General features: G+C 45.6%; 1 protein-coding gene across 2 annotated transcripts in view; it reads right to left on the reverse strand.

The window, feature by feature from the left end:
- Positions 1-13003, reverse strand: part of opcml (opioid binding protein/cell adhesion molecule-like) — a 400654-nt gene that overhangs the window by 92109 nt on the left and 295542 nt on the right. For both annotated transcript variants that reach the window (XM_056284683.1, XM_056284684.1), the window contains one exon: positions 3384-3509. In XM_056284683.1, the coding sequence (XP_056140658.1) occupies positions 3384-3509 (126 nt within the window). The remainder of the gene's footprint in view (positions 1-3383; positions 3510-13003) is intronic.

Genomic DNA, 13003 nt, shown 5'->3' on the forward strand with positions numbered 1-13003 from the left:
ATGACTATTATTATGACTATTATTATTATTATTGTTATTATCATCATTATTATTATTATTATTACTATTACTATTGTTGTTGTTGTTGTTGTTGTTATTATTTCTGTTGTTATTATTATTACTATTACTATTGTTGTTGTTATTGTTATTATTACTGTTGTTATTATTATTACTATTACTATTGTTGTTATTATTACTGTTGTTATTATTATTACTATTACTATTGTTGTTGTTGTTGTTATTATTACTGTTGTTATTATTATTACTATTACTATTGCTGTTGTTATTGTTATTATTACTGTTGTTATTATTATTACTATTATTGTTGCTGTTGTTGTTGTTGTTGTTATTATTATTATTGGAGAAGACGGCCTTAAAGTAAGCAGAGGTGGTCGTGTCTGAATCTAATCACGTAACCGTTGTCTGTGCCCTGGCCGGTAACGGAGCAGACCTGACACAGACTGTCAGTTGGTGATACTGTGTGACTAGAAACATTCATTTTCAGCCCTTTAAATGCAATGAGTCTTAATGGCTTGGATTGATCCACATGGTATTGTCCTTTGGACACACGGTGTCCCCCACCCGCCACACATCCTCTAATCCTTTTAGCCAGCAACTAAGATGAAGCGGACAGTGCTGAATAATTTATGTCCTTCTCGTGCAGACGGAGGACGGCGAGCACGGCTGACAGAGCACAAAACGAAGCTAAAACATAAAGAAAAACGGCTCCTAAGTATAAATAACAACAGCGGCTTGGCACTTATGGTGTGATGCATTTCAAACAAGCTCTGAATTGCTGTTTATTGGAAGGCTAAGCCCCCGAGGCAGGGCTCCATCAGGAGGGAGGAGCAGGAGCGGCATCTGAATAACTTGGTGACAGGGGAAATAGTAAATACCTCAAATGCCAATTTTATTAAGGGACTTCTGAGGTTGCAGGTGACGCAGTGCATCTCCAGCGGCGGGTCCAAGGACAGTTTTCCTGTCACTCGCCGTCTTCACACCAAAAGGTGAGGCGTCTTTCTGCATCACCGGCCGCTACGCTGCATTTGCTCATGTTCCTGACACAAGCGAGTGTGAAAATCTTAAATGATATGCAGCGGGGGGGGGGGGGTGGTAAATAAATAAATGAGTAAACAAGCATCAAACGGGAAGGAGACCGCATCAGAGGTTTGTGGTTTTCCTCGAGAAATGTGGCCTAACTCGAGGAGAAGGCTGCTCGCTTCCGTGCCGTTTCGTCCCGACACAAACACGGTCCTCCGAGGCAGGCGTCCATTATCGCTGGAGACAAACATGAGAAGCCAAACGGTGAGCAGCTAGTCAGGAAATGCCACTCTCGGGGAAAAACATTCAAAGTTGTCGCTGCCAGTGAGAATTTCTTCAGTTGCCCGAATATCTGCCAGATCTTCGCTCTTTTTTATCGGTGCTGCTCAGAGAAATGTCAAGTAAGATAACCTATTATTATCTCCCTGACAACACACATCTGCACACGTGCACGGTCACAACGCTCTCCCCGTGCATGCAACACTGCATACAACATACACGGGGCACTCATGCCTTTCATTTTCATTTTTCACTGTTGTAGCGTGTCAATGCAGGGCTCGTGATTAACATTGATTTTCTCTCTCTCTCTCTCTCTCTCTCTCTCTCTCTCTCTCTCTCTGGTTGCGCCCATATTTCAAGAGGTTAACGCGGGGAAACATGGGAGAGGCATAAGAATCCCGTTTAGTGTGATGATCCTCCTCTACACCAGTGTGCATGGCACCAGCTGCCTGGTGTCTGGCCGTCTTCTACTGGACAGTTACACTTCTGAATCTGACTACGCTGCACACGTCAGAGGAACGGTTTGCAAGGGGGATTATGACACTGGGGGAAAATATCGGGAAAGCAGCAAATCGTGGAAATAAAAATGTTGTTGATGGCTGAGGTGGTGGAAAGCCGCTCGGCTGTGAAGCAGCGACTCGCCGGGTGTGGCGTACGTAACGGGGCGGGGGAGCGAGGAACAGCTGGGCTGCGAGCATTCAGGTCATGCTGGAGACGAACATCTGATCCTGCAGGGAGCTAACGCATGATTCATATGGCTGAATGTTTCAGCAGCAAGCGTGTGGTCGACACAATTAGAACAGTGAACACACATAGATGCATGTGCATCCAAGCACATCGACACACACATGGCACAAACACACACACACACACACACACACACACACACACACACACACACACACACACACACACACACACACACACACACACACACACACACACACACACACACACACACACAGCTACTTGGCTCTTTTTCAGGCTGTGGGCACCAGCACAACAAACCATACCAGCAAATCTGTGGCTCCCAGCCTGATCATGGCTGACTGGACCTGGGCTGCAGCAAGCCACAGGTTGTGCAGCATCCACTTGCCAACATTCCGTGTTGAAAGACAAACAAAAGCTTTCTCCACAGATGTAAGCCGGCCGTTAGTCACTGTAAACCCACTCTGCAAAAGAAAGTTGTACGCACCACATCGTGGTCTGGGGTCTGGGGTCTGGGCCCCCACGGACCCTCTTCTCTGCAGCGATGGTCCTTTCAAGCTTGCTGAATGTAATGTTTTCCATAATGCTGCTTGATGTACCATGTTATCTATGGGATCCATGACAGACTGTGTGACCTCATTCAAATGTGCCTCCCTCCGCATGCACTTAGCAGCAGGAGTAAGAAGCTCACAGTGGGCGAGTGGCGCGGGCTCAGACGCACGAGCCTCGGTGTGGCATGTGAAGGACCAAGGAGTTCAGTGACGATTTGAAAACGTCATCATCCATACATGTCTTTAAAAAGAAATTAAAACATAAATTAATTCAGAAATATACTGCTGACTGATGGACTAAAACTTGCTAATTACAGGGCTGGGCTTGACATTTATTTCTATTTTTATATTTTTTGTAGGCTTTATTTCTTTCATTTGTCTTTCCTTTTATGTCTGTTGCTCTTTACGTACATTACTCTGCAGAAAGTACGGGCCCCCGTCCATAAGCTCTGCAGCGCTTCCTTGGGGCGTCCCTTCTCACACCATTTTGCGTATTAGATATGTACAAATTGTGTTTTTCACGTGTGTGTGAAATAAAGCTGATTGATTGATTGATTCTGAGTTCAACACACCTGGGAGCTGTGTGTGAATGTAAACCACGGGGCCGAAGCCGCCGCGTTCGAACTCCCTCACTGCTTTGGAAAAAAAAAAAAACACAAAATAAATATAACATGACAAACATTTGCAGCAAGGCCTTTGGATTTGGATTTGTACATGTATTTGCACTAGCAAATTGCTTTTTTTGAGATGCCCCACCTGATATCTGATATTTTTCAAAGAACGTCCAATCAGCTGCTTGCTTACCTCTTGCTGAGTGCTGCTTCCAGATGATATTCGGTTCAGGTCGACCCACCGCCAAGCACATGAGGCTGACGCTGCTGCCCTCGTTCACCGTGACGTCTGTCGATATGTTACTGACTCTTGCAGGTACTAAAGAGAGGAGAGAATTAAGAAACCATGATTTCTGTGTCACTTAAACAGGTCAACAAGGTTCATTTCACTTGCATGACGACGACAGTAAAATAGCCCAGAGACGGGGGACTTGGACGAAAAGGGGATTTGCTGAGGAATCTGACAGTTCCTCGGCTAACTCTGGTTCTAAATATGATCCATTTCCTCAGGAGTCCTCGCCACAATGCTCATTACAGAGGTAACGGGCAGATTTTGGAGGGAGAAATTATTCAAAACAGGCCTGTCGTATTCGAGCATGCGCTTGTCCAAGTGTGTCCTGTGAGACTGTGGATGCAGATGACGTTTACCTCCTTCACTCATATTTAACTAACTCATGCCAGGCCTTTACTTGGACTTCTCTGCTCTGCACACAGTCTCCGTTTCCAGCTGCACCAGCTCCACGCGGCATGAGCACACATGCAAATACACAGAAATTGGAGCCGAGCTGTATATCTGGCAGATTATTACCAAGTGCTGCACTGGGCATGTTGACAGAGAAAGGTAAAGCGGAGTTAATGCACTCACACTAACATTTAGTTATACTTCAACTTCACTCTGTCATGAATAAACTGGCACCACAAAATCATCTTAAATCATGGTGGACTCATATTTGGGATTCAACATCACCGAGGATTCAAACAAAGTCTTCATTACCAGAAATGCCTTTTTTCATTTGTTTTTTTTCTCCTTTTCTCTCCCCAGTTGCACCCGGCCAATTACCCCACTCTTCTGAGCCGTCCCGGTCTCTGCTCCACCCCCTCTGCTGATCCGGGGAGGGCTGCAGACTACCACATGCCTCCTGCCATACATGTGGAGTCACCAACCGCTTCTCTTCACCTGACAGTGAGGAGTTTCACCAGGGGGACGTAGTGAGTGGGGGATCATGTTATTCCCGTGTTCCCCCTCCCCCCTGAACAGGCACCCCGACTGACCAGAGGAGGCGCTAGTGCAGCGACCAGGACACATACCTATATCCGGCTTCCCACCCGCAGACACGGCCAATCGTGTCTGTAGGGACACCCGACCAAGCCGGAGGTAACATGGGGATTCAAACCGGCGACCCCCGTGTTGGTAGGCAACGGAATAGACCGCCACGCCACCTGGACCCCCAGCAAGGCTATTTTTGTTGTTGTTGTTGTAGAACTGTCTCTGCACACCTGAATAAAACTGTATTGGTTCGACTGCTGGACTTCACAGCAATTATTACGTACTCACTTTGTCTTTTTTTTATCAAAAATCTCATTGTACTCTGATTTAACTGAATCTTACTAGAACCGCCTTTTTCCAAGAGCCCTTTAATTGAATCTGATTTGAAATCATTAAATTCATGGTCATGCACACAAGGTAATGAAATTGATTTGTACACATTATTGGACTGGAAAAAATCTAGATAGCTGCGTTTCTACATTTCAAACTAAAAGGTAATGAATAATGTGGTCGCAATGTGTGGCCTCTGCCAGGGGATCAGAGCTTGAGTGATTTGCTCCTCTGCATCCCATTGACCTTTGAATATACTGATTTAATTAGCATGCATGCTTAATGTCAGCTGAATTGTTCCATTTTGGGCACAGTGTGCAACCTAGTTTTCTAAATGCCACCCGAAAAAACTTGGGAGTAACTCCTTTTGGGAGACCAGGTTCATAACACATTCATAACCAGCAACCTAACAGCAACATGACTTACTCATGAAAATAAATAACGTCTATGACATCAAAGGTGGTTGAATCAGTTCATCTGGATACAACGTTAAACTTTGTATCCAGATGAACGGATTCAACCTTCTTTGATTTCCTGGATACAATGTTAAACATTGTATACAACATTGTATACATTCTGGATACAACGCTGTATCCAGAATGTATCAAAGAAGGATGAATCAGTTCATCTAGATTCAACCTTCTTTGATCTTCTTACCTGGATTATAGAGCATGCATCAAGACAAATGTCTATGACAACTTTTTATAAACTGTTTTTAGCTACCCATAAGGTTTACTGCATGCAAAGTTTATGGCAGAATGTAGCAATGGAAAATGCAACCATTTAATAAACAAAGAATAAACGAGTAAACATGCAGCCAAGACTATTACTGCTTTCAACCACTGAGTTATTTCTGTCTGAGCGGTATGCTGCTCCACCTCCGTTATCTTGCACATGACTCACAACATGCTGGAAAGGGTATCCTGCTAGGTAAAAGCAATTGGCAGCTTTTGATATGCAAACACACAAATGGAATATCCAATAACAAAATAGCATATTCAAAATAAAATACAATTAAAATGATGAAATATAACTTTAGCAAAAGTGTTTTTCCCCCCCTGTATACAGGCTGCAACATCGCTGCACCGTTGCTCCCTGCAGAAAGGGATTCTGAGTAATATTTCAATTTTGTTTCATTTGAACGGCTGGAAGGTACAGGGGGCTTACTGAGTGCCTGGTCCATTACCGATGGTGTGTATTATTATCTTTCTCATTTTTTAATGAAGAGAGCTTCGCTGTCTACTGCAGCTCTTAAACAGCAAGTAAACAGGCGTTTTTAGCCTGCCCCCGTTCAGTCACATTTTGAAAAGGACAGAATAGGGGGAGCAGTGTGTGTGTGTGTGTGTGTGTGTGTGTGTATGTGTGTGTGTGTGTGTGAGGCTGCCCTGCTTCACAGAACTGTCTACCCAGACAGTTTAGTTGGCTTGTGCCAATATGTCACCTTTCTACTTGGTCTAACAGGCAGGAGGCCACGCAATATGAGGAGCCGATGCCTTTGATGCCGTCATGTGAGGGGGGGTGTGTGCAAAATATATGTTTTTTACCCCAGAAGAAAGAGAAAGGATAGATCTTCCCTTCAGAGCAGCTGTGTTACACTATTTTTTTCCTTGATTTTCTCACTACAGCAATAAGTTTTGCCACCTGAGGGCCATACAAACCCGCTTCCAGCTGCACGTAAGGGTTTACTGCCTCTTTAAGATGGCTTTCACTGTCGCCCCTGGCATGTCTGAAACCTGGTTGATCACACCAGAAATGCAAATGTCTGATCAGCATACGGATAGTGAGTTAAAAAAAATAAAAATGCTGCTGGGTAGGTGGCAATATTTTGAAAGTATGGGTTTTAGTTTAGTCCTATTCATAATATAAGTGCATTAATAAAGACAGTTGCTGTTTGCAAGTTTTACGGCAAAAGTGCTTCTTATCAGCTGGGAATCATACAAATCACTGTGGTAGTCGTAGTGTTTTAAAGAGCGACCGTTAGTAGACGAGGGTGTAATATAGCATTACATTGACATTTTCTTGGCTTTACTGAATAATAATCCACTGACATTGCGTTTTTGTGTCCTTGGCAGTGGATTAATTCAAATGAGCTATGTATGCAATACCACAAGGTGTTCGCAACGGCTACTGGTGGATGTCACAAGTCCAATTTTACTGTCCTTGGTTGGGGCTGTGCTCATTAGACATATCCAATATCATTTAGATACCTCAGTTTGATTGGCCTACACATGCCGCCGGTGGTTACCACCACTACCGTTACACAATCACCATGTGATAAAAACAAAACTCGAGACAAAAAATCTGAGTTCATGATGTATTCCCCATCCTGGTACTGTAAAAGGAAAATAGAGGACTGATTTCTGTGGTGGTTACCGTGATCATAATTTATATGTATATGCAACCCAGCTGCGATACAAAAATAATTTTTCTCCGATTCACCATTTTGAGCTAGAGGTAGTTGCTCTGTGTAACAACGCTGAGCTTCAAAAAGAGCTGAGAAGCAGTAGGAACTAAGTCAAAACGGTTACTGAAGTCGAACGGTTGTTAGATGACAGTGAAACGGTTTCCCTGCAGAAGCCACAAGGCAGCCAGAAGTGCTGGTTTCATCTTAATTAGCTGCACTTCACATGCCTCGGACGGGGCTTTTATTCAGTGAGAAGATCCAGTGAAGATGAGCCAATGATTCCTGTAGATGGCGAGCCTCCCAGCACAAGCTCAAGGAGCCCGGATCTACATTGCCGCTCAAACAGCCGGATAAACTATCTGCCTTGTGGTACGATCATGACAGTCATCTGGACTGGTACCAGCTCGACCCTGACACATCAGACTCAGACTCATCAGACTCGGACTCATCAGACTCTGACAGACCGGGCCTCCATCTGATCTGAATTCAAACAAAGTTACTTGAAACTGTGGAGAAATCCCACATAAGGACAAAGACACATACTGCCTGACCTAAGTTGATCACCAAACCAAACCAACCAAACCAAACCAAACCAAACCAAACCAAACCAAACCAAAGTTCTGTAAAGGACAATTGACACAACAAAGGACAATTTTCCTTGCTTTAAAGGGCCCAGTTTTTTATTTTCATACCCATGTTAATGTGATGCAAGTTGCATTGTTTTGTTATTCACAGGCAAACTAAAGTTGCAGTTAACTGAATTCACTTGTGTTGTGTAATATAGTGTACGCTGTTAAGTGCCAGGAGGATTGCCGTGACTTGTACACTGGGGAAACCAAACAAACGCTGGCACAACACAGGAGAGCTAACGTGTCAGGCCAGGACTCCACAGTCTACACCATCTACAGGCCAGGACTCCACAGTCTACACCATCTACAGGCCAGGACTCCACAGTCTACACCATCTACAGGCCAGGACTCTACAGTCTACACCATCTACAGGCCAGGACTCCACAGTCTACACCATCTACAGGCCAGGACTCCACAGTCTACACCATCTACAGGCCAGGACTCAACAGTCTACACCATCTACAGACCAGGACTCAACAGTCTACACCATCTACAGGCCAGGACTCAACAGTCTACACCATCTACAGGCCAGGACTCCACAGTCTACACCATCTACAGGCCAGGACTCAACAGTCTACGCCATCTACAGGCCAGGACTCAACAGTCTACACCATCTACAGACCAGGACTCAACAGTCTACACCATCTACAGGCCAGGACTCAACAGTCTACACCATCTACAGGCCAGGACTCAACAGTCTACACCATCTACAGGCCAGGACTCAACAGTCTACACCATCTACAGGCCAGGACTCAACAGTCTACACCATCTACAGGCCAGGACTCAACAGTCTACACCAGGGGTGCCCACAATTTTTTGACTCGTGAGCTACTTTTAAAATGACCAGGTCAAAATGATCTACTCATATTAAAAATAATAATAACAAAAATACCCATTACATGTTTTACATATAGTATATGAACATTTATATACAATGTGTGTATTGATATACATGTTGTGTTACATATACAGTATTGCAATGGATTTGCATTTATATTGAACCTTAATAATCATACCAAGCACTTGCTACTACACTATGTTGAAATTGCATCACTGCATGAACCTTTACAGCTGTGTTAAATAGATTTGTGATCTCTACCTCTCTACTCTGAGGATGACCTGCACCGGAGGGAGTCAGACAGGGTTGCATAGTTCGGACAGTAGCTGCTGGTAGCCAGCCTCAAGCAGGCCTCGAAATGATCATCTGTCATGGTGGAACGGTATTTGGACTTGATAATCTTCATGTGAGAAAAGGCTGACTCACCCAAAGAAGTAGAGCCGAATAATGCCTTCAAGGAGGTTGCGCATTTCCTCATGTTTGGGTACTTGTCCTCTGTAAGTAAGTTCCAAAACTCTCCATGCGCCCTGGACTTAAGCTGAATGTCAGCCTGTACTGTCAGCATCTCATCCTCCACTGCAGACGAGTTCAGGTGAAACAGCGTTGCCATTTTTGAGGCGAGGGAATCCACCTCTGTATCTTCCCCAAATGGGTAGCACATAAATGTAGCGATTGGCTCAAGCAAAGCAAAGTCTTGAAACCGTTTGTCAAAGTCTGACCGGACATTTTCAATCTGCTCTGTGTAGCGTGCACTGTCAAGTTGCGCACACGCCCTCCCTTGCTTCTCCAGCTCTGCTGCGAGGTTTCGAAGTTTCCCAAATCACGGCGCTGCAACTTTGAGCACAGAAGTTGCATTTTCCGTTTGAAAGCGTTAACTGAGCTGATCATGTTTACCATGCTTTTGTCTTTTCCTTGCAGCTCTAAGTTAAGCTCGTTCAACATGTTGGTTAAATCAGTTAAAAACGCCAAGTCTAGCAGCCACTGATGGTCATTAAGTTGTTTGTGTTCCGCATGTTTAGTGATAAGGAGAAACTCCTTAATCTCCGGACAGAGCTCTCGAAATCTCTGCAAGAATCTCCCTCTACCAAGCCATCTCACGTCAGTGTGTAGCAAGAGGTCAGAGTAGTTACAGTCGGCCTCTTCCAAATGTGTACGAAACAACCGTCTTTGAAGAGACCTCGCTCGAAGAGAACAGGCGGGTTTGGTTGCCACATCCATGATCTCTTTCATGTTTAGCATTTTTGCGCATAATGCTTGTTGGTGTAATATGCAATGGTAATTAAGGAAGTCCGGGAAAGCATCGTCCTCCCTGCGCTTGGCAATAAATCCATTAGAGTGGCCCACCATAGCAGGCGCACCGTCCGTGGTGACTGACACCAGTTTACACACTGGGAGCTGGATTTTATCCACAAAGTTTTTGAAGATCTGAAAAATGTCCTCTCCCTGCGTGTGTTCCTTCATGGGTAGTATTGTTAACAGCTCCTCTTTTGCAGTCATATCTTGAAACACCGTGCAAATGAAAATGCACAATTGGGCCGTATCCCTTATGTCCGTAGACTTGTCCAATTATAGCGAGAAACACTCGCAGTCCACGATGTCCCTCCAAAGCTGCTGTGTCAAATCATCGCCCATCACTTCACAGCGCCTTGTGACGGAATCTCTTGATAACTGGAGAGCTTTGATTGAAGATATTATTTCTGATTTGTTTTTAAAGTCCCGAAACAACGAATCTGCTGCCTCAAGGAAGGCCTCTTTCATCATCTCTCCATCTTGGAAGGCTTTCTTATGCTTAATGATGGAGTGACTCACCCGTAAAGATGCTTCGGTGGCTGCCTTTGCCTTTGAATGCAGCTGCGGGAAAAGTGACTGCTGCACGATTAACTGCGATTTTAGTTCCCTCACCTTTCTCTTTCTCAGCTCGCTTTCCGGAGGGAAGTCATTGTCGTAGCTTTTATGAACAGTTCGAAAGTGCCTCTCCACATTTCCTTTTTTTGGGATAGCAATGCTAGACTGACAGATGAGACAAACGCATTTGGAATAAGACATGGTGAAAAAAAGTCCTCCTCCCATTCCACATGGGAATGGTACTGTAAAATGACACGCTGGCCACTGGCTGGCGGGTCTGACCCTTTAGTCGAGCGGTTAGCGATGTCTCCTGCGGTGCGGGCGATACAGGTTCGCTTCCCGGCCGCGGCAGTTCGCTACAGTATGTTTTTTGTTTCTTGCTAGGTCCGGCTCCCCCACTCATTTTTGTTTTGTTTCACTTTTTTGTATAGTTTTTTTTAGAGAGTTGAACTAGCTAGCTCGATGCAGTTCTGCGTTAGCTCACGTTGTGGGCATGTGAACTTCAAGGTACGTTAGAGAAGGGCTCTGGTTGTTATGGTAACCTAATGTAACAAAGTTTTAGGTTCCGCTCTAGAATCTTTGGTTTTAGGCAACAGCAGACTGGCCGTCCTTTACGTCAATCAAAAGGCAAATGCCAAATGGAGGACAGATGATAGGCTAATGTCTTGGAAAAAAAAAGTTTTTTCAAATGTCATGGAGGTCTACCAGCACTGCCTTCGCGATCTACTGGTCGATCGCGATCGACGTAGTGGGCACCCCTGGTCTACACCATCTACAGGCCAGGACTCCACAGTCTACACCATCTACAGGCCAGGACTCCACAGTCTACACCATCTACAGACCAGGACTCCACAGTCTACACCATCTACAGGCCAGGACTCCACAGTCTACACCATCTAAAGGCCAGGACTCCATAGTTTACACCATCTACAGGCCAGGACTCCACAGTCTACACCATCTAAAGGCCAGGACTCCACAGTCTACACCATCTACAGGCCAGTGGCCACTCTTTCAAGGATGAGGATGTGACCATCTTTGATAGGGAGGAACGCTGGTTTGAACGGGGAGTCAAAAAGGCCATCTATGTGAGGAGGGATCGGCCATCCCTGAACCAAGGGGGGGCCTAAGAGTACATCTGTCACCATCTTACAATGCTGTGATTGCAACTATTCCCCAATCCTCTGTGACTAGTACACATTACATTATATTACAGTCATTTAGCCGACGCTTTTATCCAAAGCGACTTACAATAAGTGCATCATTTAACGTAGGAAATCAGGAGAACTACTAGTCATCAGGGGTCATAAGTGCATCTTCTCTCTAAACAAGCATCTCAGAGCACAACCAGTGCTAAAGTAAAAGCGCAAGAAAGAGATTTTTTTCAAACGAGTGAATACAATAAGTGGTAAGAACAAGTAACAGGGTAGTAGTTCTTAAAGAGGTGAGTTTTCAACTTGCGCCGAAAGATGGGCAGCGACTCCGCTGTCCTGACATCAGTGGGGAGTTCATTCCACCCCTGTGGGTCCAGGACAGAACCGAGCCGGGATGGGGTCAATTGGCAGCAGGGGCCTCTGAGGGACGGGGCAACCAGGCGTCCCGAGGCAGCAGAGCAAAGTGGTCGGGCGGGGTTGTAGGGCTTGACCATGGCCTGGAGATAGGAAGGAGCTGTTCCTTTCACTGCCCTATAGGCTAGCACCAGAGTCTTAAACTGGATGCGAGCAGCTCCTAGGAGCCAGTGTAGGGACATGAGAAGAGGAGTTGTGTGGGAGAACTTGAACACCAGACGAGCTGCAGCTTTCTGAACAAGCTCCAGAGGTCTGATGGCCGACGCTGGGGCGCCAGCAAGGAGGGAGTTGCTGTAGTCCAGCCGGGAGATGACCAGAGCCTGGATGAGCACCTGTGCTGACTCATCGGTGAGGAATGGGCGAATCCTCCTGATGTTATAGAGGAGAAATCTGCAGGAGCGAGCAACTGATGCAACGTTTGCAGCAAATGACAGTTGGTTGTCCAGGATCACACCCAGATTCCTCACAGTCCGAGTTGGCGTCACCACGGTGTTGTCATGGTGATGGCCAGGTCTCGGTGCAGGCAACCTTTCCCCGTGAGGAACATCAGCTCCGTCTTGTCCAGATTGAGCTTCAGGTGGTGTGTCGCCATCCACTCCGAGATGTCAGTCCAGCACGCAGCCATGCGTGTCTCTACTTGTGTGTCAGAGGGAGGAAAGGACAAGATCAGCTGGGTGTCATCGGCATAACAATGTTAAGAGAACATGACCATCGTAACTGTAGTTAGTGGTCACGCCCATATTTGCATATGAAACTGGTCGTTGGTTTGGGTCGTTAGGCAACTGTATTGTTTATGAGGGTGGTGACACCTGCAGTCAGTTTAGACTGAAGAGGTCACTAATGCCCCTTTTCCACCACATGGTACCGGCTCGGCTCGGCTCAACTCGACTCACCCTTTTTTCGTTTTCCATTACTGGACAGTACCGGCATTTTGG

Source organism: Lampris incognitus, chromosome 8 (genome assembly GCF_029633865.1).
Source record: "Lampris incognitus isolate fLamInc1 chromosome 8, fLamInc1.hap2, whole genome shotgun sequence".
Classification (NCBI taxonomy): Eukaryota; Metazoa; Chordata; class Actinopteri; order Lampriformes; family Lampridae; genus Lampris; species Lampris incognitus.